Source organism: Thermobia domestica, chromosome 1, assembly GCF_964235325.1.
Source record: "Thermobia domestica chromosome 1, izTheDome1.hap1.1, whole genome shotgun sequence".
Classification (NCBI taxonomy): Eukaryota; Metazoa; Arthropoda; class Insecta; order Zygentoma; family Lepismatidae; genus Thermobia; species Thermobia domestica.
In genome coordinates, this window is record NC_137454.1 from 130,152,145 (window position 1) to 130,179,160 (window position 27,016).

General features: G+C 35.7%; 1 protein-coding gene across 3 annotated transcripts in view; it reads left to right on the top strand.

Moving 5' to 3' along the window:
• Nucleotides 1-27,016, top strand: part of Sec15 (exocyst complex component Sec15) — a 162,062-nt gene that overhangs the window by 98,728 nt on the left and 36,318 nt on the right. For all 3 annotated transcript variants that reach the window (XM_081763407.1, XM_081763402.1, XM_081763408.1), the window contains exons 7-9: nt 4,951-5,069; nt 9,543-9,626; nt 10,037-10,204. In XM_081763407.1, coding sequence (XP_081619533.1) covers nt 4,951-5,069; nt 9,543-9,626; nt 10,037-10,204 — 371 coding nt within the window. The remainder of the gene's footprint in view (nt 1-4,950; nt 5,070-9,542; nt 9,627-10,036; nt 10,205-27,016) is intronic.

Below are 27,016 nucleotides of genomic sequence, written 5' to 3' on the forward strand. Positions count from 1 at the left end.
AAGTTAAATCTAACTTAAGAAAATATTTTCGATTTCCTAAATAGCTTAATGCTTTAAAAAGTCCCGGAATATTCGTTGGTTCCTTTTGCGTGGCTAAATTTAACCTACGGGCATCAAGAACTAATTTAAACTTGCCACATTTCTTTCGATGTAATATAGGACAGCTAATATAATTAGAAGATATTGTTTTTTTTATAATTCCTTGTTTTTCCATCTCGTCCAACAATTTGGACATAATTTTCTTTTTTTCCTCAGATACAAGGCCGTAACTTTGAATAAAATGGTCTTGTATCTTTTAATGTAATGGAGTGTTGAATAACATCCGTCAACCCTGGTTTTTTAGAAAATATATCTTTATAAACAATTTCCCTAAACTGCTTTATTAAAGTAGGTTCTAAATTAACTTTATTGATCATTGTCTCAATATTATTTGTTTTATTTTCTTCAATGAGGTGTACTTCACTCTCTGTTTCTTTTTTTACTGTTTCCGGGGAATTAAATTAACAAATAAGTGTTTTTCCATTGTTTATGCTCCAACCATTTGATTTTAAATGTATTGACAAGCCCGCTTTTGCAATAAAACATCTACCAACAAGGACAGATTTTATCAGGTTTGGGACTATGTGAAATGTTTGTTGAACAGTATTACCATAAAAGTGTACATTTACTGTCATGGAACCGTTAGTCTTCGTAGAACCAGAAGCTAACAGGATTTCAAAAGAATTTTTTTTTATTTTTTTTCCTCTCTTTTTCCACTTTTTAGCTATCTTAGGGCTAATACAAGAAATATTGCTTTTAACGTTTAGGTACATAACTTTTTTGAATCCAAGAATATTACATTTTATCAGAGGTTCCCTCAATTGTTTTCGAACTACCGTCTTCTTGGAAGACGGTTCATGTTCCCGTTTTTTGCAATAGTTGTCACATTGTTTATAGTGCTTTTTTGACCTGATTCTCGGACCTTTTTTGTATAGCCTTGTGTGAATGACCTTTCCTTTTTTTCTTCCCGGGTGAGGTTACTGGGGAAAACAGACTCCCTGACGTTGCTTGCCTTTATTTTTCTATTTTTAGTTGTTGACCTACAAGTGTTTGTATTGTTGAGGTCGTTAGCTTTATTGGGTTGGGCAAACGGAGTGATTTTATGCTTATTTTGGAATCTTCAACCACCCTTTTTCAAATGTAATGAAATTTCCATTTTTTTTATCAGATCTGCCCCACATATGATCGGAATATTTATGTCCTGAAGAACGTAGAAGCTATGTCTAAATCTACCCTTTTTCACGCAGAAAGAAGGTGTTATGATGCCTATACTCTTCGTGTGGCCGCTCGCTAGAGAAATTTCTAGCTCTTTTTTTTTAAAAGTAGCCCCTCTCCTCCTCCATTGGTTAGCAACAGACTTGCTAACTAATGAGATAAAACTACCACTGTCCAGATATAAAAATTTCTTAGCCCGATAGAAATATCCATACAAATAGGGTTGGATTTTTTTTTAACAGGATTCCTCCCGTCCAACACAGAAGCTGAAACTGTGTTTTTTGATCTTTCCTGCTTTTTCTTTTTAGAACATTCAAAGCTTTTGTGATTAAATTTACGGCAAAAGTAACATTGAATTCTCTTTTTCTCTTCCCGTACGCTATTATTTTGAACGTGCTCTTTTTTGTTTTTATTAAATTTTGCCGGATCCAACGCTGAAACAGCAACTTGGGACGTATTCAAAGAGTTTGTTTCCTTTCTTTTTGTAATTGCCGCCACTGAATGAGAAGCCGTGATATTCACTGTTTTAGCTTGCTGCAAATAATTGTACTTTCCTAATAAATAAGACTGAATCTGTAAAGATTCCATCTCTAATTTCTTCAAAGACTCAAATTCCTTTTCATGAAGAAATTGTCTGAATTTAGGATGCGATTTTGATATTATCTTAGTTATTTGCTCTTTTTCTGTCGGCGGATTTTTTAGGCGTGAGAACAGTGTTGCCATATCTCTGATGAATTTTGCCAAAGATTCATCGGGATTTTGTATTTTTTTAACAATCTGTGTTTTTATTTCCTGATTGTACTCAAAAGAAAAATGTTCCTGCAGAAAACTGTGTTTAAAACTCGCGTAGTTATCGAAAGGTCTACGGAATTTGTACCAGCGCCCCGTTTCCTTTAACAATATTTTTGGAAGAACCTGATCCAGAACGTCCTTTTCACTTATTTTCTTCTGTTTTACAAATTTATTTACCGCATCCAAAAACTCAAACGGGCATTCATTTTTTGTACCAGAAAATGTCGGAGTAGATAACTTAATATCTATAAGATTTTTTACTTTTTCGCAATTACACTGTTCTTTACTTCTACTTTCATGATTTTTAGTTTTTAATTTTCTTATTTCTTCTAATAGACTGTCAAGGCTAGTTTCAGTTTCCGGTGCTAAACCCAAAGCACTCTTGAGTTTGTCTAAACTTATTGAATTTTCCATCTTTTTTTTTTTTTAAACCTACCAGATTTTAGTAGCATAAAGGTTACGATAAGAGCTTTTTAAATATTTATACAATTTTATGTTTGCTGTTTAATCCCGGACGAGCCCCCATTTATGTTAGTGGTTTTACCTGTTCTTCTCCATAACCTCAAATGCATAGCATGTAACAGGCCACTACATAATTAAGTATAATGCTTCTTTCATAAAGCATTTACTCTTATCTTACCTTTAATAATAAAATAAATTGTCTTAATCCTCTTCTTCTCCTACAACCGAAGGTTTTAGCTGAAATCTAATTTTTATCTATCAACTAAGGTTGTAGGTTTTTGCTCTGAGAAATATATATTTAATATATAACACTTGTAGAATTGATATTAATTTATTTTTAAAATAAAAGTGCAAATATACATAAGTACATATAATCAAAATTCTGTCATTGAAGTTCTTCAGCCTTAACTAATTTACCTTTGTATCTTTTGATTAAAAAAATATCTTAATCGATGCCCACAGATTCCCAAATTTACTCTACTCGGAAACCCGCTGTCCGCCACTTCGAACAAGCTTCGACCGATGTCCTACTCTATCAAGAAAGCCTGACTACAACTTTCCATTAGTAAAAAAATATAGATTAACCTTTCATCTATGACACCCACTTGTGAACATAGAAGGTTAACTCCCTTAAAGAAAACACCATCACTTAGGTCTCTCTGGCCTAAACAAAAAAAAAAAAAAATATCTAATACTTCAATATATTAGCCATTTGAATCTCAGAACTCAGTTAAATCAACGCTTCTATATAGACCATCACTTAGGCCTTCCCTACATGAATTTATTTCAAGATAATACTTCTACGGCCATCACTTAGGCCCAGAGAAAATTACTTCTCTCTGCAACTATCATCACTTAGATAGTTCCCTACATGAAATTTATTTCAACATAATATTTCTACGGCCATCACTTAGGCCCAGAGAAAATTACTTCTCTCTGCAACTATCATCATTTAGATAGTTCCCTACCAGAAAACAGAAAATTTCAAAAGGACATCACTTAGCCCTCCTGACCATCTTCTAAAAAATTACGACTGAGGGTCTTCTTTTATATGGTCGGTGGACGCGTTACTTTCTCTTTTTTTATTAGGTTTATATTTTCGCTAAAGAAAAAGAACAGCTTGGGTAGGAAAAACCTCCGAAATTCTAGTAATTCCATTCTAAAATTTTCAGCCACCAAATATTTAAAAGCTAAAAAAAAAAAGTACGTTAGAAAGAAAAAAAAAAAAGAATAAGCACAAACTATGAATACAATTCTATACACAAGTTATCCTCTACAATTTATATATGTATATATATATATATAGATGTGTGTCTGGCCAGACCTAATAGATTATAAATATATAGTCTTACTAATTAAACATATAAATATGTATAAAATATATTTAATCTTTTTTACCTTATTTACAGCAAACCAGTAAGGGCGAAAATACGTCCTTACAATATTTAGCACAGAAAATACTTACACTGTTTTAAAGTAAATCTGTAATGCAGTACAGTAGACAGGAAAATCACTTTCTCACAAAACGTCTTAGTGATAAGTCAATGATCTGGTGAACTACCACACACAATAGTTGATGGCTGAATTTGGAATTCTTCTTGTCTCTCTCCACAATAAGTTGTAATATTTAATAATAACGTTGCATTTCTTATAGCGTTACTTTTATTTTCAGTACAATCAGTAAGCGATTTAACGTATTTTTACAGGAAAATGACAAGTATATGAGGAGAAAATTACTACACGTGCAATATATATATATATATTACACCCTTATTTCTCAGTAATTGGAACACTGAGTACGGTATTTCAATATTAGTCTATACTTACATTTATAATTTGCGTACTTACTGATAATTCATACAATTCTGCACTATCTGTAAATAATCTAAATTTGTGTAACGTCTTCATAACAGACATCTCCCCATTTACAGGCATATAATCATGTCCTATTGTGTCCGTTATTCAGAGATTTCACTGTATAGATTTAAACACATCTTGATACCTATGAAATGATTGTGTCAAAGAGCGTGGTTAGCATTCACATTTCACAATCGGAGGTCCGGAGTTCGAACTCGGAAGTAGGACATCCTGGCTGGAGTTCATTCTGTTTTCCCTCAGTCCTACCAGGGGAATGCCGGGATGATATTTTTAATATATAATATCAAGGGAATTTCCAATCTTTTCTTTTCCGTATTTTGAATCTTTCATTGTAAAATAGTCTCTGGTGTTATATCCGAAACTTTGTTAACGAATTAAATGTGGTTTTGCCTGATGATGTAAATCTTTCCTGTTAGATGTTTATTTTAAAGAAAATTGCTTAATTTATCATGCTAGTTATCTGTTCTTAATGTTGGAATTATAATTCTGTAAAATTAAGCTTTTAAGGGTTAACCACTAATACAAAGCAATAAATTTATCATTGATGGTATTTTTCCTGTTCAGGTGAAGTTGAATATGAAGCCCCAGCAGAGAGCACATACGACGCAGAGGAAGATCTCAGTGCTCAAGACTTGATCGACTTTTCTCCAGTATACCGGTGTCTTCATATATACACTGTTTTGGTAAGTCAGTTGTATTAGTTAGATATTCTAGATTTCAGTTTCTATTATCTTACTGATAAGTTTGTAGTTTTTGCTGAGGTTCGTCAGCTTAACATCAACGTGAAATCTGTGAAATTTATTTCTAATTTTGAACCTTCATTTAAGTTTTATGAGGTTTGAGGAATGCCTTCGGGTCTTGTCCTAAACGAAGGAAAAATCCGAACCTACACCTCTTCGCGGAAGAAAGGGGCAACGCTTTAGGTGGCTAACGTAGGTGAAGAGTGACTGACTTCCGGGATAAGGAATCAACCTGTATCAAGTGCCAATGGCCTTCTCAGAGGGCGGATGAGCAGGTGAAGGTCAGGGCACATTCTTGTCCTTAGGAGGGAAAACTGTCTTAAATGCGGATGAATCACAAGATGATCAATGGCATGGAGATGTGGAAAGGAAATGGCAGTACTACCACATTATCTTTTTCCCAGGGGGGACGAAAGAGGAAAATAAATATAATGATCGTTCTTCTTGAGATAAAACATTCTGGAGGTAAAATAGACCTCCATTTGGATCTCCGGGTGGGGATTACTCCGGAAAACTCAACAAAGGAGAAAATAATAACTTTCATTTCAGCATAGGAACCTGGAACATACGAACTTCATGACGTACGGGTAAACTTGAAAATTTAGAAGTGGGAATGGATAAATGTGAAGTGAACATAGTGGGCTTGAGTGAAGCGAGATGATCACAAAAAGATGAGATAATATTGAGAAATTACAGAATATTCTATTCAGGTGGCATTAAGGCCGAGAATGGTAACGTGATAGCAATGGAGAACAAAGTAGAAGGAAATGTAACCAAAATGGAATGCTACAGTGATCGCTTGATGCTTATAAAACTAAGTGCAAAATCAATAGATATTGTGATAATACAAGTATATATACCAACAACCGAACATGATGACAATAAAGTAGAAGTAATATATGATGAGATTAGTGACATATTGCATCAAGAGGGAAGAGAGAAGGTCAGCGCCACAGTAATTGGAGACTTCAATAGCGTAGTGGGAGAATGAGCTGCGAATAAGACGATTTGGACTAGGTAGAAGGAAAGCACGGGGTCAGATGCTTATCGACTTTTGTAGACAACATGATACGGTGATGATGAATACGTAGTTAAAGAAAGAAGAAGAAAAAAAAAGCTATAGATGGAAAAGTCCAGAAGATAAGAAATGCTACCAAATCGATTACATTGTTGTTAAGATGCGTTTCAGGAATAGTGTACGAGACGTGAAGACACTACCAGGAGCGGACAGTGATTCGGATGATAATCTCATAGTGGCGGAAGTACAAATCTGGTTTAAGTCAATCAAGAAAAATGAAGGGAGAAATCGAAAGTGGAACTTAAAGCGACTAAGAAGTACGGACAGTGATGTGAAAGAAGAGACTGAAGAAAAATTCTGTGCAATGGGCGATATGATAGGCAGTGTAGAAAATAGTTGGGGAAAAGTTAAACAGATTCTGTTGGAAACACTCCACAATACCATTGGCAGGATGGAAAGAGTGTCTAGATAGCCATGGATAACAAGCGATCCTAAAGAAGATTGGAGAACGCAGAAAGGCGTAAACCACGGACATCAAAGAATACAGAAAGATGTATAATGAATTGAGAAGGCAGACAGACAAAGCCAAAGAAAAGTACATGGAACAGATGTGTGAACAAATAATGAAACTTCAACGACAAATATGACCTGATGTATCAGAAAGCACAGGAATTAGGAGGGAAAGCTAACTAAAGCTAACACGATTTGGAATCGAAAATCAACAAGGTTATGTAGTCACTGACCATCAAAGAATCCGTAGAATTTGGGAGAAATACATAAAAGATGTGTATGATCAGAAGAATTGCTCCCAAGATATTGCTATCGAAGCAGAAGAAGAGGTGGATGATGAGAAAAAAAAAAAAAAAAAGAAAGAAAGGACCTAGTATATTGAAAAGTGAAGTAGTACAAGGCATCAAAGACATGCAAAGGAGGAAAGCCACTGCAGACGACGACACACCAGCATATTTGCTCAAAGGATTAGGAGACATTGCAGTAAAAGTAACTGACTTTATTTATTAACAAGATCTACCTGAGTGAAGAATAGCCAAAGGATTTTCTTGATGTTACAATGATTGCATTACCTAAGAAAAAAACAAACAAAAAAAGTGCAGCGATCCCAGAACCATTAGCCTTATTTCCCATACTCAAAAGATTTCGCGCATACTGAACAGCAGTTGGAAAGTAAGATAGAAGAGATGCTGAAAGAACATCAATTTGGAATCTGGAAAGGAAAAGATACCCGAGATGCTATTGAGTTGATGAGAATTACATTAGAACAAGTTCTTGACATAAAGGAAGAGTTGTGTTTGTGCTTCATCGACTGGCAAAAAGTTTTCCGATTGGGTCAGTTGGAGCAAACTTTAAAAATATTTAAAGAAATCGGAGGCAACTGGAAAGATGGACGACTCATTCGCAACTTGTACATAGAACAGCGAGTGGAGTTGTGCTTCAATGAAGGATAAAGCAATAGCGTGGAAATTGGAAGAGAAATCAAACAATGATGTAGTATGTCGCTCCAATTATTCAACACTTACAATGAATGTTTATTGAAGGAAGGATTTAATTGGAATTGGATATTTCAAGATTGGAGGGCAGGTCATTAATAAGATCAGGTATGCAGACGATACGGTTATTGTAGTTAGAACCGTAGATGGACTACAGGATATGATTGACAAAATAGTTGACAGTGGGAAGCTATATGGAATGGAAAGCATTATCGAAAACTCGAAAGTGATGAGAATATCCCGTGTAAACGCGCCCTTATGTTCAGAATAGAATAAAGAAAACTTGAAGAGGACAATCATTTCAAGTATCTGGGAAGTATTGTGACGAGAAACACTTACTGCCCCAAAGAGATCAGATCAAGAATTACAATAGCCAAAGATGCATTCAACAAGAAAAGATCATTTTAACTTGTAGGCTTAATATTGGACTAGGGAGGAAGTTGGTCAAATCCTATGTATGGATTATTGGACCGTACGGCTCAGAAACTTGAACATTACGGAAGTTAGAGAAGAAATATTTAAAAAGCTTCGAAATGTAGTGTTGGAGGAAGATGGAGAAGATAAAATGGACAGAGAGAGTTATAAACGAAGATGTTTTAAAATGGATAGGAGAGAAGAGGACACTTTTATCCAGCATCCTTCATAGGAAGGATCTGGCAAAGAAATTATTTTCTTCGTATGACCATAGGGGGAAAGATGGAAGAAAAGCCTGGCGTAGGAAGAACAACGTAGCCGATCGATGATTTGAAAAAGAAAAGAAAATATTAAGAAATAAAAAAGGAAGCTGAAGATCGAGAAATGTGGAGGGAATATTTCGAGGCCCAAACCTTAAATAATAATAATAATAATAATAATAATAATAATAATAATCTTATTGGTCCCAGGACGTGTCTTTAATAATTATTATTATTTGTTTATTCATAATTATAGAGTAACTTGTTCAAGGCTAAACACACACCATGATAATGTGTATCTTTCTTCTTTTTCCTTCCTACTTAAAAAATTATTTTTTTGCTGATGGAAAATATGAAGATAAATATCATGTAGATCTTACTTTAAAGGAGTCTCTCATATTGTAAAAGAAACCTTCTACGTAGGTGTAATTTAATATGTAGGTCTGTCATGAAGGTTTGAACGTGGTCATTGAATTATTAAATAATAAAACATAAAAGTGAGATTATACGAACAAATATTTTAGTCTGGCGATAAGCATTTGGTCTCTATTTTGTTTGCCCCCAAAACAATGGCTACCAGACTCTTTGATTTGACTGCTGGATTCAAACCTGAAATTTTGTACCTTGTAGTTTAATATAAGCACAATTAAAAATTAATTGAAAGTATCGAGGACGTAGTAAATGATCTTCAGATAGTTTAATATATTCCCTTAAAGAACTCATTGAGCATAGAAATCAAAAAACAAATTCTCACTCCCAACTTCGCTCTTTAACTTAAAATAAATAAATAAAAATAAATGTTTATGTTCGTGTGCTGCTATCTTTATATCTCCATCCTCATGAATACCTATTTAGGTCATGACGTGATTATATATTACAGGAAAAACAGTTTAATGGTACAAAAGTAATTAGTAAATAATCTGCTATATGGTAAAATGCTTACTTTACTGCAGGAAGAAAAAATTTCTGTGATATTTCAGCATCCTGTATGTTTTTCATTGTTGAAAAATTTGATGGATGAGGTCACCGTCTTGGGGCCTTACGTGTAGCAATGGCAATGTACCGTTGGAGATTGTGATTATTTATTAGGTAATTTGTATTCCTTCCCAAGTTAAGAGTTCAGTTCTATATACATTCGTATTGAGATAAATGTTACTTATAAATGTAGAAATGTAATACCATCATGAGTTTAAGTTTTTGGCTTCTATTATTATTATAGGGTTCCAGGGAGACATTTGAAACTTACTACAGAAAGCAGAGGAAAAAACAAGCGAGACTTGTCCTCCAACCACCTACCAATATGGTAAGTATACCTGTCTGATAGAATGAATCTCATAAGGAAAAAATCTGGCCTTATATGGCAAATTGTAGTAAAAGATGTGTATCGAGTAGTAAAAGAACGGTAGGCATGCGAAATATATGACAAATAAATCTTTAAACATTTTAAGATTAATACAATACTTATTGGTATAGTTGGGTTGGATTATTACAATATTACCGAGCAAGACTAGCATTGTCCATTTGCATTAATAAGTTTCCCGAGTCCTTTTTAAGCTTAGGATCGAAAGTGCTAATATTTAGTTTCTGAGGAAGGTGGAAAGAAATAGCCATAGCTTTTTATTATTTAGATTGATTATTATTATTTAATTACAGCTAGTTCGGAATTATGTTATTCTACATTATATTACTAATATATTATGTTATTCTCAACAGCATGAAACGATAGCAGGATATCGGGCTTACATTCACGGCATAGTAGGATTTTTTGTTGTGGAAGACCATGTCTTAAATACAGGGAATGGTCTTGTCAATAGAACCTATCTGGATGAAGTTTGGAATATGGCGCTGTCGAAGATTATAAATGCATTGCGCACCCATTCCGTAAGTTGAATTTCAATCATTTGAGTTTTTTGTTTTGTTGAAGTGTTGTGTTGCTTTAACGTATTTCTTGAATATATGTAATGATATTTGTTACAAAATATCTTAATATTGCGAAATATTTGGAATCTACATATACATTGATATGGGCTTCGATCATAGCATGTATAAGAATGCTATTGCTTAGCAATGTCATTGTACAGTCAGTATAAACGACTACTCTGTTCTCTTGAGCAGACAGATAAATACATTTGTAAGCATCGTGGAGCGTCTAAGATAATACTAATTTTTATATAGAAGGAACCTTTATTCTTATTTGTTGTTCGGAACCATTGGAAATCATAGTTCCTGTTCTGTTAGTAACTGTAATTTTAAGTACCAAAAGTATCTAGAGTAGAGCAACTCTTGAAATGTAATGGGATTGTTATCGAATTCATAAAATATTTCGAAAGGACTCATAATTTTATTCAAGAAATTAATTTGTTGATGTAGACATACTTATAAATAGTACTCAATATTAACACTGTTTAAAAAGGCTTTTCCCAAATCTACTTATAAAATTTGTATAATTTATTAATGTACATGGTGTTCTAAAAGTCCGGACTGGGTATATATTGTACAAACGTCAGTAGTTGTGGACAGTTTACATGTAATAATGAATAGTAGAGGAGGTAGAAAACTTGCCAGATGGACTGCGAGATTCGTTCGTCATCTTGGTATCTGTTATATTGTATTCAGCATTTTTATTTATTTATTTATTTTATTTTATTTTATTTTATTTTATTTTTTTTTTTTTTTTTTTTTTGGACCCTGGTTACGTGGTACATATTTTAGAGCTAGAATTTGTTCCGAAACACGCTGAATTCAAGATGGCGACCAGACCTCGCAATCTATCCGAAAAATTGTCCTCTCCCTCTCTTCTGTTTCTCATTACCATATGCAAACCGTCCCTAATTACTCTCTTTGCTACAGTCTGTTGCCCGGTTCTGATTTTGGGGAAATACCATGTATTTTTTGGTAAAATTATAATTGTGGATTTTGCGTCGTCACTATACAAAATAAAACAGGCAAAACTATTATGAATATTAAAAACTCGTGCCAAATATAGTCATGGTTGCTTTGATAATGTTTAATATAGAAATGGACATAACAGTCGATATTTCCCTACTTCCCATCTCTACTGAAATTATATTTTATAGAATCAATGAGTCAGCAAAGAGTTGAGTTTCACTCTTTGAAATTCTACAAGGTTTTAATTCAGAGCATGTTGGACAAGTGGTTTGGTCTGAGGCATTAAAAGAGAGCAAATAAGAACGAATAGAAGAAATATGTTGCACTGTAAAAACGAAAATCTGTGGGCATTATATGTACATAGAGCATTGTGTGAGAGTTGCATTTAGTTTAGAAATTAGTCCACTTTTAGAGGGTTTAATATTGCGTTATTACAAATTACTGTCTTATATAGTAAAATCGATCGAAAATTTTTACATACTTTGTTATATGTGGTTCCTTTTACTTCTAATTTTTACGAATACTTTCAGCTTTTTCAATGAGTTATAAATTGCTCCATTTTCGGAGCAGATCACAATAAGAATACTAAACTAACTAATTAAAAAGAAATTGAAGTAATAAACGTGTCTTCTCAGTGAAGATTAGTTTCCTGTCATCATCTAGGGTAAAAATAGAAAAATAATGATCTGAAATGTTAATATATGATAATAGAATGTCAGTTTCAGTTCCTGTAATGTTTTTGTGTTGCTATTTAGTTTTATTCTGTATGTGTTTTTTGTTCTAAATGAAATCTAATATATTGGCATCTAAATTACACATCACATGAACTTGACTAATCCATACAATACCTTCACATTTCTTTCTGCACATTATGGCATCACCTCTCTTTAATTTCTGGAGCAGCACTGTTGTATCAATGCAGGCAAGACCTAACTAACTGTGCCAACCATGTTTGTGTATGTATCAATGTGTGCATATGCAGTGTAAATAAAGAAGACAAGATGCTACTGTGTCGCAAAGTGCAAATCGGAGCAATAAGAAGGCAGCACAGACGTGATAATATTGATTCCTTTGTGTGGCTTACGTTCGGCTATTGTGATTGTTTCTGTATGTGGCACTGTGGTGAAGGCTACATTCTTTGTTCAGCAAATGCTATACGACAGTTCTGGGAGGCACTTGGCTTTGACTGTTACCTTAACCTGATGAATATGGTGTACCCCGGGGCTTGACTGTACAGTGGTTATCTAAATAATAATAAAGGAAATATTTGTTAGTAATGAATGGCTCCTGCTCTGTGCCGCAGCTCGGTGTTCCACCTTGGGAAGCCGTTCCCGCAAGTTCAACTCCTCTATCATGGTTGCCAGTTGCGACGTGCCTCATTCCAAATAGTTTGAGGTTAATTAAATGGGTAGCTGACAACAGGTTCACGGTGAGTGATAATGATACTGATCAAGAATTAAAATTCCCCCTCAGAAAAAGAATTTCATTTTTATAAATACATATATTTTTTTTTTTTCAGTAGTAAGTAATATTTTAATAATGTTTCTTCTGAATTTTCGTAAACCTGATATATTTAGGTAGTTGACTTATTCAGTGAGTGTAGAAACTAATATATTTTCTGTTATGCCACGGTGTGATCCGAGGTAATTGAACCGTGAACCAACACGACGATTCATTTGACATCCCTACTATACCAATTTTCAGTACACTGTAATGTTTAATGTCAAGGTGAAAACGTTTCCATTAGTCACTTGTAAGCTAGTGATAAATATATTCAACTTGTTTGGGCTCGCCTTGGGCATCAGTTTGTGTCAGAATATCTCTTGCAGACTAACTTTGTCTCAGTTGTGAAGTTTTCAAAGAATTACATGGAAACCTTATAGCTATTTTCATTTTATGTTTGTATCTGTTGAGATTATTTACATAGAAATGATGCTTTTCGTTGTTCGAAGGCGTCATATGCTTTCATCAAATTAATAATAGATATCAGAAGTTAGAAGTACGGGTTTCATGTTGCTGTTGTTAACTTGATTCTGGAGGAAATAAAACGTGGTACGTGCTACAACTTTGCTCTGTAAACTCATGTACGAGGGCTATTATGAGAGTTCTATGCGTAGCTATGAAAGAAACAGCGTAAAGTTCAAGTATATTGCTACTTTTCAATACAGTTCCCTGACAATTCAAAGCACTTTCAAAGATTCAAAGATCTTTTTAAGTGCGCTTATGCCACTTTTAAAAATATATTTCTGTCGAAGTCGTTCAGAATGTAGTCTATGAAACACATTACGTCATGATCGGTGTCAAAACAAACATTTTGCAAATTCTTGTTGATATTTGGGAACAGATGTAAGTCAGAAGTTGCCAAAATGATCGAAAAAGACCTGTAGGGGACCAATTTGAAGCCACAGTGTGAATTGTTGCCATGGCGACGACCAGCTTGTGGCTGGGGGATTTTCTGACATAAAATAATACTTTTTGTCAGTTTTCCACGGCCCTTTTGCGAGCTTTCGTAGGAGGCCTACATAGTCGTGTATCATGACCAACTTCTCTGAATTCAATAAGAGTTGCCATCAACATTCCTGCTGAAAACACTGACTTTGGCCTTCTTTGGAGGTGGAAATGAGGAGTGTTTCTACTTGGAACTTCCTTTTGACTCGGGTTGGTAATGGTGAGCTCACGTCTCATCTTATGCTATGAATTGAGTCAGAAAAGAATCTGAATTTGCTCGGAAAAGTTGAAGATTATCGCATGAAATGTTACGCCTTGATCATCTTTATTTCGAGGACTGAAATTTTTTTCATTTCTAGATATGATGGCTTATAATACTGTCAACATTTGCAGTTGACAAGCCCATTATCTCCGCAGTCTAGCTGATAGTAAATCGGCGATCATTTATAATACTCGTGGAATAATGTTTCATTGAGTGTGTGACTCAATGGGTCTGCCTAGTCAAAGATCATCTTAGTGCTGGACTGTGGCATAAGAAGATATACTATGTCGACGTGGATCATGCGCTCTTAAATCCTTCTTTTGGAGATGCTCAATAACAGTTCTTGCCTTCAGTGGTCAGAGTCCCTCATTTTAATGTCTTTCTTTACCTGCCAAAACACAGAAAAAATAGATAACCAAATTTGGTATAACATCCCATGAAGATTCAATAAATATGTCCTATAAGTTTTATATTTCTAGATATAATATTCTTTAGTTAAGCTCAGAACTGGTGAAACAACCCTTGTATATATGAAATAAAGTTAAATTGACACAAAGGACTTAGTTACAATTTAACGAAGTTCCAGATACAACAGGTATAATGCCATTATACACCGGTAGCATTAACAATAGGAGATGGAAAGAAAGTAGCCAGGTCCTATTTATTTCTTGCTGGAGAAAAAAAAAAGGCTGTTCATAAAATTCGAGCTCAAGACTTTTCGATTATGAAGCGCCTGCAAGGTGGATCGTGGTATATTTTATGTATTTGTTTTCTTAATGTCCTTTTCAACACCGAGATTGTGAGGGAAGAGACCCGACTATTTAAGTGGGCTCCTAACCACCACTTATACAGGATCACCTTGCACAAAACATCCTTTCCCACCACACAATTTCGCTCCTGCAGAGCTAAATTACAGGCACATGTTCCTACGTCATGGTTAGTGAAATAACAAATTAAGAGAAAATCGAAGCACTCCAATAAGATCCACGCATACTGTTTAATTGTTACCGTACCTTTAGTACAAAGAATCATTTTTGAGAAGTTTAGTTTACGGCAGGTGGCTTCATTCTTGAATCTTCTTCGGTTGAAGATCGTGAACATGGACATGACTGTATTTCATTCACTAATATTGATGAATGGATGTTGACAGTCGATTGACCTAGATTGACACTCTGGTCTGCCTACTGATGGGGATTTGACACATCTCTTAATTCGATTGTAGTGTGTTATACCGAGTGTTTCGTAGGTGAATATTTAAACCACTAGCCTGTTGTGTACAAGTGAAGACAGCATGCACACACATTTTTTTCGACAGTGAATCTATTGCTTCTACGCTGTTCTACAAGTCTTTAGTAGCTAAAGTATGTATTTAAAAAAGGCTGTTGCTCACCCTTTCCACTGCCGTTTAGTTTGGCGTCATTTTGCGGCTATTGCTACCTGTTTAAGTCTGACTGCTCCAACATTGTATTTGTTTTGACGAACTGTAAACAGGAATGACGTAAATAATAAACTTTGAGCCAATTATTAACCATTAGAAAGTAAAGTCCAGCAGAAACCATAGAAAGATAAGAGTTCTGGCATTTTCACTTTCTGAGCAGATAGATTATAATTTATCGATTCCTGTTATCGATCTGTTAATTACGAAAACGCAACGAAAGTACAGAGCTTGACCATGAATTGTTGTAGAGTGACACGAACTAACTCGCCACGTGCTACATTTCGCCCATATGTACTCGCGATCAAAACCGTTTGCATGTATCTGTAAGTCTTCTATATAACATAGGAGAACTAGTTGTAGAAAATTTAATTTCAAGCTAGACATTGACGTCTTATGATATGTAATGGTGTAAACTGTGATGGTTGATGTATGTTTTGTTTATCGTTCCTTGGTTGTGTTGTAGACTTAGAGAAATTATGATAGGAGAAATAAAATTCGACAAAATTATAGAATGAGAAATTAGAAAGAAAAGATAAAGAAAATTCGTATGTTCACGACTAATCTCACATATAGAGGGTGTCCACAACCTTTTGAGTCAAATTTATACAGGTGATAGAAGGGTTCAATTATGCATTTTGAGATAGAAAACCGAAGGTCGGAAACAGCTAGCTCAAGCGTCTCGCCATCTTGAAGTTGCAGCAATATGTGGGAACTAATACGACGTATCAATAACGAATGTGTGTATCAAGTCGATGTAACCAGGTTTATTGTGCATAACACTACATTTGAGTATGTATGGTTTAGTATAAATACACTGTTGCTGCACTGTACGTACCAAAAACTCACTCACCAACCTCGATTCACGTAGCATAACGCCTAAGGAAATTTTGCCTCACTTGCTCAATTATTCCCGGCGTCTCGTGCAGAATCAAGCAGGCAGCTAGGACTCTTGCAAGCAAATTCCCTTCGGATTCTACTGGCGATTCATACACCAAGGGCCTTCCTTTCTTCGTGATGTACTGCCCGAACTATTGTAGACTGTACCTCTAGATGTCCGCGCGAGCATGTGGATGCAGCATGATGGCATATCTGCCCACTTCGATGTGAACGTTCGCCATTATTCGGGTACAACCTTCACTAGTCGTTGGATTGAAAGAGGAGGTTCCATCCGGTGGTCAGCGCACTCCCAGGATCTCAGCCAGCTCGACTTATTCCTTTGAGGATACATCAAATCCTTGGTGTATGAATCGCCAGTAGAATCCGAGGAGGACTTGCGTGCAAGAGTCCTAGCTGCCTGCTTAATTGTGCAAGAGACGTCGGGGATATTTGAGCGAGTGAGGCAAAATGTCTTTAAGCGTTGTGCTACGTGCATCTAGGTTGGTCAATTTGTGCAGATACTATGAGTTTTTAATACGTACAGTGCAGCGGTAGATTGTATTAGTTACATACTCCGATGTAGTGTTATGCAAAATAAAGCAGGTTACATCGACTTGCACCGAAGCTGTGAGAGATGTGGGCCTATAGCTTAAAGTGAGAAATGGATTCGTATTATAAGTAACTAATGAGTACCGTTCTCGACTTTCGTTTGGGGGGACAAGGTACAATTTCCGGTGGAAGTATACTACATTTGAATCTCATTCTGTATAATTCTGCGTTTTATGTAGCCTAGCTGCTGAAATTGAATGTTAAACTTCAAAATAATAATAATAAAAATCTCCCGCACCAAAGACGAGGGTACTAACAGCCATGTAAAAGGAGTTCAACTGATATTTGTTCGTATTTTTGTGACACACCAGTGTACTCACGTTTTCTACTGAGATGGGATCAGGAAACGTTATACGAAGAACGGAATTCGTGTCCAGTTGCGTAGTAATGGTACAGAGTACAAAGTTGAAAGAGTTTACTAGTGGAAAATAAAATTTAAAAAAAAAAAAATGTTTGGTTGGTTACTAAGGGTACTGGGCAGAAATGTGGAAAGGTAAAGAAGCAATTAAAATGACATAAAAGTGACTAAAACTGTCATAAGTGTAAGGTATATGAAATGTTAAGTATGGAAGATTTTATATATATATGGAAGATTTTATAATATATATACTGAAGAACAAATTAGCATATGAAAGATTGAGAGAGTACAGAGATCCTATATTATCAGGTTGGGTCACTATAGACAGTTATCAGAAATGCAGTTCGCGGAGAGGAGGAGGAGGATATCTTTTTCTAAAGAATTTAGGATATCTGGAGGAAAGATCTGGAAAATATTTATACGGAAGGTCGAATGAAATATTACTATATGTTTTAGGACGAGGAAATAAGGAATCTGTGGTGGTGGGGATATCGGTTATCGTTGATGTGAATTGATAGAGGATGTAGGGTTTAGCCAACGTAGAAGGCTGGACATTAAGTGTATTTAAAAATCGCTACTACGGAATGATGGAATGTGTGTTGAAACTTTTAGCACCCCAACTGGAATGTAAGACTGGTGTCGAATATGACGTCTTAACCCTGTGTCCCTGAGAATTTGCCGACAGAGATGACATATGCTTTAAGGATCAGTTCTCGTAATGAACTTTTTTTTATGGCAGATTGAGAAAATCTTGTCGGTTTCATGTAAGCTAGTAAGTAGGGTATAAGAAAGGTTCAGGGGGAAGATTATGTGTATGGAACAAGGAAAGCCTCGGAATTTTACCGTGGTCTTATTTTATTTATTGATTTATTATTTCGGTAAGATTTCTGCACGATTTACTTGTTTGCGGATAAAGCTGATGGGAGTATCTACGGTTGGACAGTGCTGAGGAAAAGATCTTATAGTTGTTGAGAGACACCGTGATGGAGAATACGTATGAGTTCCTCGATAGGTTGTTGCAGCATGTGGTTGGAAATTTCAATATGATGCGAGTGGAGATTTTGAAATAGAAGTACTGCCCACTGTTAGTAGGTTTGATGTTCACTTCAATGTCGAGATATTCGTTTTTGCCAGAGGAGGTGATGTGTTTGGAAGATAACCACATGAATTTAACGGAGGACTTATTGCTCAGGTAATGTAGGATGACTCTATATTATAAAAATATCACCTATGTATCGGAGCAAGATGAAAAGTGGAATGCAATGATGAACCCCTAAATTCTGTTTTTTACTTAAAGCCTTGAAACCCAGGAAGATATCAGTTTGCCAACCCCACCGAAGAGAACTCCGGTTTTTACAACTGTCATTTCCAACCATACGTCCATACTCTTCCATCGTACTTCCAAGACACAAAACAGTTTATCTGTTATTTACTCTACTAATCGAACTGCTTCCACTAAATACCATTTTTGCCTCCATAGATGTCATTTCTTTATACACTAGTGTTCCACTCTAGACAAAGAATTCCCACCTCAAACACGTCCCAAACCTCAAAAATCTAGCACACAATTCTTAATGTAACTAGCTCAGTTAGCTCTGATAGTGAACACTCCCATACGTCCCTGATACGCCAACTTCATAGAACGCCTGAAACAACAAATTCCCCGTTTTCCCCCCACTCTAACCTTCCATTGGCTTAGATTCAAAGGTAACATTTTTCCTAACATGGATCCACCGTCAGCAAATACTGGTAATATTCGTTAAGAGCAACCCCCGGTTAAATTTACATTATCCTGCTCCAAGAATGCTGTAACTTCCCGTATTATGTACTCAGACTTGAGAAGGCATTTCGACAGTGTCGTTCACATGAAACCTGCCAACAGTACTTACTTTCTCTACTTCAAAAGCTCCCGCTCTCACTGTGTCATCCGTTTTCTATCGTATAATCGGACCATTCGAGAACCCATGTCTACTCTCAGCAACAGTGGTGTGCGGTGACTTTTCTCATAGGGGACTAAATTTGATAACATCTTTATCGTAGGCGTAAAAAATTGTAGAAATAAAATAAACAGAAACCTACGTTAATAAATTAATCAAATAAAAAGTGAAACAATCAAATATATATTACACTTTGTTTCTTAACTTGCATGAAGTTAACCATTTTGAAGAAACAAAATATGGACGTATGGTTGGAACTGACAGTCGTGAAAACCGGAGTTCTCTTCGGTGGGGTTGACAAATTGATATTTTCCTGGGTATCAAGGCTTTAAGTAAAAAACAGAATTTAGGGGTTCATCATTGCATTCCACTTTTCATCTTGCTCCGATACATAGGTGATATTTTTATAATATAGAGTCATCCTACATTACCTGAGCAATAAGTCCTCCGTTAAATTCATGTGGTTATCTTCCAAACACATCACCTCCTCTGGCAAAAACGAATATCTCGACATTGAAGTGAACATCAAACCTACTAACAGTGGGCAGTACTTCTATTTCAAAATCTCCACTCGCATCATATTGAAATTTCCAACCACATACTGCAACAACCTATCGAGGAACTCATACGTATCCTCCATCACGGTGTCTCTCAACAACTATAAAATCTTTTCCTCAGCACTGTCCTACCGTAGATACCCCATCAGCTTTATCCGTAAACAAGTAAATCGTGCAGAAATCTTACCAAAATAAAGAAATCAATAAATAAAATAAGACCACGGTAAAATTCCGAGGCCTTCCTTGTTCCATATCATAATCTTCCCCCTGAACCTTTCTTATACCCTACTTACTAGCTTACATGAAACCAACAAGATTTTCTCAATTCGCCATAAAGAGCTGATCCCTTAAAGCATACGTCATCTCTGTCGGCAAATTCTCAGGGACACAGGGTTAAGACGTCATATTCGACACCAGTCTTACATTTCAGTTGGGGTGTTAAAAGTTTCAACACACATTTCATCATTCCGTAGTAGCGATTCTTAAATACACTCAATGTCCAGCCTTCTACGTTGGCTAAACCCTACATACTCTATCAATTCATATCGACGATAACTGATATCCCCACAACCACAGGCTCTTCATTTCCTTGTCCCAAAACATATAGCCAGTAATATTTCATTCGACCTTCCTCGTAAATATTTTCCCAATCCTTTAAGACTACCCCAAGTTCTTGAAAAAGAGATAAGAAGATCATTCTCTCCGCGAACTGCTTTTTTGTTTGAACGAAAATGCTTACTATTGGTCATTAGTTGTTGCTTTTCTTGAAAACTTAAGATTTCCAAATGATACCATGAATAATTGGTCCAGAACACAGCACTGCAACGGCCGATCCACACCCCTATACCAATTGAAGTAATACCACTGTTTGTACCATCGCTCTGCTGGAAGGGACTAGATTTCTCAGCTGAGTCCCCTCCCATACTTTACACTTCGAGTCACTTTCAAAATATATTGATAATATAACAAGATCACACTTCACTAGATCTCTTATAGTATCAAGATTAATTATGTACATTTAACTGCGTTAAAACTGTAACTTGTAAAAAGCAAACGGAAATTAAATTTACTTACGACTGAACACCTGAGCTTAGAGCCTGCACAACATGATACGCAAACAGCTGACTGGAATGTGTTCCTTTCCCCGAGAAGAGCTGATTAAACCTAAGCTTTCCGATCTTTACTCAGTTGTTGCAGCCAGCGGACAGGCGCAGACTAAAGTTGTGTGGGAACAATTGAAACACTATTATTTTAAGGAAAAAATAGAGAAATATAAACATTGTTTTTGTTTTATTCCGTATATATTTATCATAAAATACTTTAATTAAAATGCCAGGAAATTAGCCTAGTCTCCTAGTCTGCACGCCAGTGCTCATCAAGTACCTTAAGATCTTCTCGTTAGCCTTTTGGCTGGGCATATCCCCACTAAAGGTTTTCTCAGTACAAATCAGCCGTAGAAAAATCTGATTCCACTCTTTATATTCCTTTTTTTTTTCTTTCTTTCTTTTTCTTCTTCATATCTGATAAACAGATATGCGAAAGAATATAATCTAGTTTTAAAAAATATGTGTTATTGTCTTTAATTTTCTGGTAACTAAATTGTAGATATTTCCATTTCTGCTTCGAGATTCTTCGTTAGAACTCATTTTCTCTCTCTCTCTCTCTCTCTCTCTCTCTCTCTTTCCCTCTCTGTCGAAACCTAAACCAATCAATCAGCTAAAATGAATTTTGTAGTAGAGTTATAGCTTGAGGAGTGGAGTTTTGTATTTGTGTCACGAAATGGCTATATCACATACATACAGGAGTGTCACATACATCGCCAGGAAGCAGCTGGCAACTGCGGACTTTAAAATTATGATGTTTCCACGTAATTAGTAACGTTGACCGTGGATTCGTCAAAATTAACCCAGCGAACAATTATCCCATTTTGATGGTAGAGGGTGGTAGAAGTCCGGAATTTATCGTCTTATGAAAATGGTAATGAGCGTTTGAAACATAGTACGTGTTCAGGTGATGTAGTTGTGATGATTTAGGTAAAGGATGTACCAAGATGTGCTTCAGTTTCTTCTTTGGGTTGTCCTTTACTGTATACCGTATATTCCTGACCTGTCATCCTGTGATTAGCACGTCTTCGAATTATGAAAGTGATCATCGCGATGCCACGCCCACAGTGTAATTAAACTGGTTTTATAGCAAACTTTTTCTCTGGGAGATCACAATCCAATGACACATCAGACATTTGCTTGAAGCGTCAAGGCGACTATGTGTAGCTGATGTGTAACAAGTGTTTCTTATATCCTGTATGTTCACATCTTTCCCATAATCAGCTATACAGAAATAAAAAATCTGACTTTCATTTGGATAACCTGGATATATTGATCTTTTGTGTCTCGTCCTGTGAGTTTTTGTATTTTGCGTCCTTATGCAACTCCGAGGTTATAAAGGATGGGGCTTAACTAGCCTGGGCTCGAACCATGACCTGACCTTGAATACGGTGCATGAAGATAAACTAGGACTAGTCCACAGACCTCAGTGTAGACTGTTCCACCGCACTGTCTCCCTTCCAAGAAAGCTCGATTACAGTATCACGCCACCGACCGCAGCATACAAGCACAAGAATTGTGAACAAACATACACTGATTAAGTTACATACAGACATTTCCAGACTGAACGACTCGGTCATCGGAGTGTGGGAAAAAGTTAAGGAAAGAAAAAGGTTCAAGGTGGAAAGCCTGTTTTTGCCAACTCCGCCATATTGAATGAAGACTTTCGTTTCTTTGTAGAATTTTCCGTACTGTATTAATGGTTGGTTTATGTAGTGTCCTGTATGTATTTGTTAGTTTAATTTTGTCATAAATATGAACGTAAGGAGAATAACATTAATGACTTTCGTAGTTGATGCGTTCCTTTCACTGAATACATTATATGGTAATGAACTACTAGGGCCTTCCCGTGGTTGGAACATGTGGGGCGGTTGCCCAGGAGAAAAGAGCTAGGCCCTTCAAGAAAAGTAATAAGTTTACTATCTGTAATTCATTCTTGTGATTCAAAATATGTAGAGACGATGAACCATCATTTCATAAGACATTTTTACTACTGTATACGTTAATGTCGCGAAGTGCACTCATAGTGAGATACCACTGTCATTGATTTGAAAAAAAAAAAAAAAAGTTTTAGCAAATGTGTTCATACTAGATATGACATTTTCACTTACAACATGATCACACAATTTATTTTCGCCCTTAAAGTCGACGGGACGGCCCTGTAAACTGCCTACTTTTTTCCTGTTGTGGTAAGAGGAGCTCGCTCTTGTCAAAATTATTATTATTATTCAATGTTACGCGTGGAAGTGCCTTTGGTGTGTGGATTGTAAGCACTCACTGCAATCACAGCAAGCTTTGTGACCCACTTAAATGTCTTAAGTATTTACTAAGCCTGATCTTTTCGGAAAATTGTAGAAGGTATTTCTCTCAGAAGTTCTTTCTGATGGAATTGATGCTTTAAAACATCATTAAGTTGGTAGAGAATCCTATATAAATGAATACTTCTTTTCAAAGTAATAGATAGTTGATAGCATTTTCGCGTTTCGTAAGCAAAAGGTGTTAATCGCCGAATTACTTCGATATCATATTATAATTTTCCTCACAGTAATTTTTGTAATATTGAAACTTTTATTTTCTTCATAAACATTTGGACCTGTTTCTCTCTCCAAGGTGCTGTTAAGCCCGGAGTTTATGGCAAAATGCCACAAATGTTATATTCGCATATTTTCAGATTTCTGTAAGAAAAATGCCAATTTTTATACTGTTTCCAAGCCATTAGTTGATTTTATCTCTTTCCTCTTCTTCTATTACATGTATCAGATGTCAAATTCCAGTTATAATCTAGACTTCTAAGAAAACAGTTCTTGCCTGTGAGGTGAGAAATATCATCAGCGAATTATATACAACTATTAAAAAGAACCAGGTAATCATACGTGTGAAAAAGTACTGAAAATTTTAAAAATACATTGAAATGTTGAAGTACAAAGTAAACAAGTTCATGACCTTTAACTGAAGTGGTGTGATTGTCCCTAAATTATAGTGTAAATTGCACTAGTTGGAACCGGGCAGGTTTTTACAATGCAGAAAGTAGGCCTATGCTTTAAATAGAAGATCGAAAAAAAAAAAAAAAAAAAATAGAGTGAGTATGGTGCAAGAATATTTTCTAAAGAAGGCTTTTCTTTCTGTATACTATCCGGCCTACTGAGAAGCTTTTAATTTCTTATGGAGTATGTAAATACTACCTACTACTGAATATGCAGTAATATTTACAGTATTGCTTTTATTCTATATTTTACCATTCACCGACTTTTTAAATATTCGTATTTGAATGGATTATCATTTTCAGCACTTCATTTTGCCATGAATTCCGGGTTTCAGTCGTTAAATGTGTAGGACAAATTTAAATAGTACTTGTTTTTAAATTTCACTACATTATAATAATTAACTTATAAGTAGAATTAGTCCCAAGATTGTGGTTGAATTTCGTGTTATAAATTTTAAATTAATATATAGATGTACGGTAAGATATGATTCTTCTTTTCACACAAAATAGAAATGTTACTATTCTGTATCGAGGCCGCAATGCCCCGTCATCACTGTTGGTCGAAGCGCACACACATATTCAAAGTTAAGTTTCATAAAGCTTAACTTCCTCCGAAATATATGTAAAAAATGTGTAAGTGGTGCATATCAACACTATACATTTTTATGAGTATACGTTTGGTAAAACTTAGTTTTGTTTCCCTCCCAAATAAAATGTTAATATGTTAATACTCTTTTAATATTTTAATACTCTTTTGTTCTGAGTTCATTGGTTGCGAAAAAACGTTTAATTCGATAAAGACCTCGATGGTTACCAGTGTTCTTAAATGTACCAAAGAAACCCACAGTGCCCAAAGCTAGTGATTTATAATTTTGAATAAAGTAACGCGAGAATACAGTTTTGTTTTGTTTGGTTTGGTTTGGTTAATGCCGACACCGTAAGAATCAAGAAACTGGTACGGCCAGGTGATTATTTTCATATGCCCTAGAGATGTATTTAAACATTTATTCCAGTTTCTGAATTGGAAGAACAATGGGATGAGTGGGGAAATACTTGATCCAAATTCGCTTCATTGAGGATCTCATTCTGTTTGCAGACTTCACTACTTGAAAACTTAATTTAAAGAGCGAGAAAGACGTATTAAAAATAAATATGGAAAAGACAAAAAGCGAGAGCTGGGATCAAACGAAGATCCCCCCCGCGCCAGTGATGGTTGCAGACTAATTAACTCAGTTTTCGTTAATAACAGAGGAAATAACACGCGTGTTCATTGCGTAGCTGTCAGAAATGAATGATAGAAATCTGGAGCAGCGTTTAAGTTCTGGGTCCAGTTATCCATTCCAAAACTTGAGCATGTTATTCCCCTGACTTCGAACTGTACGATTTTTGGCTGTCTCCAAAATTAAAACTCCCTTAGAAAAGATACTGATTAAATGACTCTGTGGTATTAGCTTATAATGCAGAGCGCTCCGGAAAACTAGTTGGGAAAGGTCTAGAAAAACTATACCACTTTCTAGCAGTGTACTTTGCTAGTCAGTGATAAAGTCGCCTATTAAAGTGCGTCGTTTCTCGAAAGGAATTTTGAAAGGTTACAACAATTACTAGTGTATAGGTGAGCAAACATCTTTTTACAACCGTTTCCGGGAATTAAATTCACACATTGTATTGTAATCGAAGTAGCTAACTTAGACCATCGTGCCGTATATTTTGCATGATATGAAAGGGTTCATAATAATTACTAACAGTTTGCTATCCCAGATGTCTTGTTATAATATTCCGTATTGTAGGTATTTACGTTCATATTGTTATTAATGTAATTGTTCGGTATAATTTTGAAAGAAGCGTATGACCACAAGTTTATGTCCTGGAGGCTGAAGGAGAGTGGGCTTCCAGGAACTAAGATGAAATCGTTGATTCACGTATCTTTTCCTTAGACCAGTCAAATTAGGTTCAAAAAGAGGCGGCGATCAGTGGAATTAATACGGAACAAGCTTATTTTTTGTACATATGTACAGAGTGGGCTTAGAAACAACATTAAAAAAAAAAAAAAAGCTGTATTGATGATGATGATGATGATGATGGGCAAGGGCCTCCACTTTGAAAAAAAAAAAGTTTACGTTTTGAGGTTTTTCAACCATTTTCAGTTACTGAACTTTTTTTGTGTGTGTGTGCGCGCGCGTGTGTGTGAGAGAGAACATAAATTCAACACTGAACCAAACCTTTTGCTTTTGCCACAAGTTTTCTAAAAGTTGGTATTTGCAAAAATATGAAACCTTCCCAATATGCACGTTTTATACAGGGTGGTAAGAAACTATTTCAACAAACTTCGGAAGCTGATTCCCGACACCGAAACTAGCAAAAAAAGTCCTCTGGAATTTTGGTCGGTGAGGGATAGTTTCGGTGATATAAGATGCCGAAAGCGTGGGAAAAATGAACTTCACAGGCTGTAATTCAAAAACAACGCAACGTAGAGAGTGCGGTATAGAACATGGCACTCGAAGTTATATCTGCTCGATTGAAAAATGTATGTTTCAAACCTCCGCAAGATGTGTGCGAGGTATTCTCCTAAGGAACTTATAGATTAGTTCAGGGCGCAAAATTTCCGGTCGCCAGTGGCGACTAGAAATTTAAAGCTGTCGACCAGTGTTCAGTAGGAATGGTTTCTGGCTAAACTCACAGGGCTACCAATTTCTGTTTCGCACGAAAGTAATTGTCAGTAAGTGAGAGAAAAGACGGAATGTGAAGTCTTCACAACGTTGTATTCGTCCCTCCTTTCCCACCCTCAATGGAAAACTTAATTACGAGATTCCCAATTTTGCTTCCAGTTGTCACATTTTGTGCTGTTTTACCTGTGAGTACTGCTTCATGTGAATGATGCTTCAGCAGTCTCAACAGAGATGACTACCTACAGGAATTCACTGAAGATTGACACAGTGTATGATTTCCATCAGTGACAATTTCTGACAATTTCCATCAGTGGCCCTTCACTTAGACTTTTATCTAAAAACTGCAGTCGACAACTGCGTTTGTTTTCAATGCAAAGAGAGAGCGCTACACAAACGTGAAGTCTTAAGGTAAGATATTTTTTAACATGCATATGAATTGTGATCCATTCAAAATTAATTATCCTGTATCTAATTGTCTGGTTTTGAAATGTTATGCACTGATGCAATCTCTTTGTCAAACCAAAGGAAGTGGGGGCAGGAGGGCCTCTAATAACTTGTACATGAGGA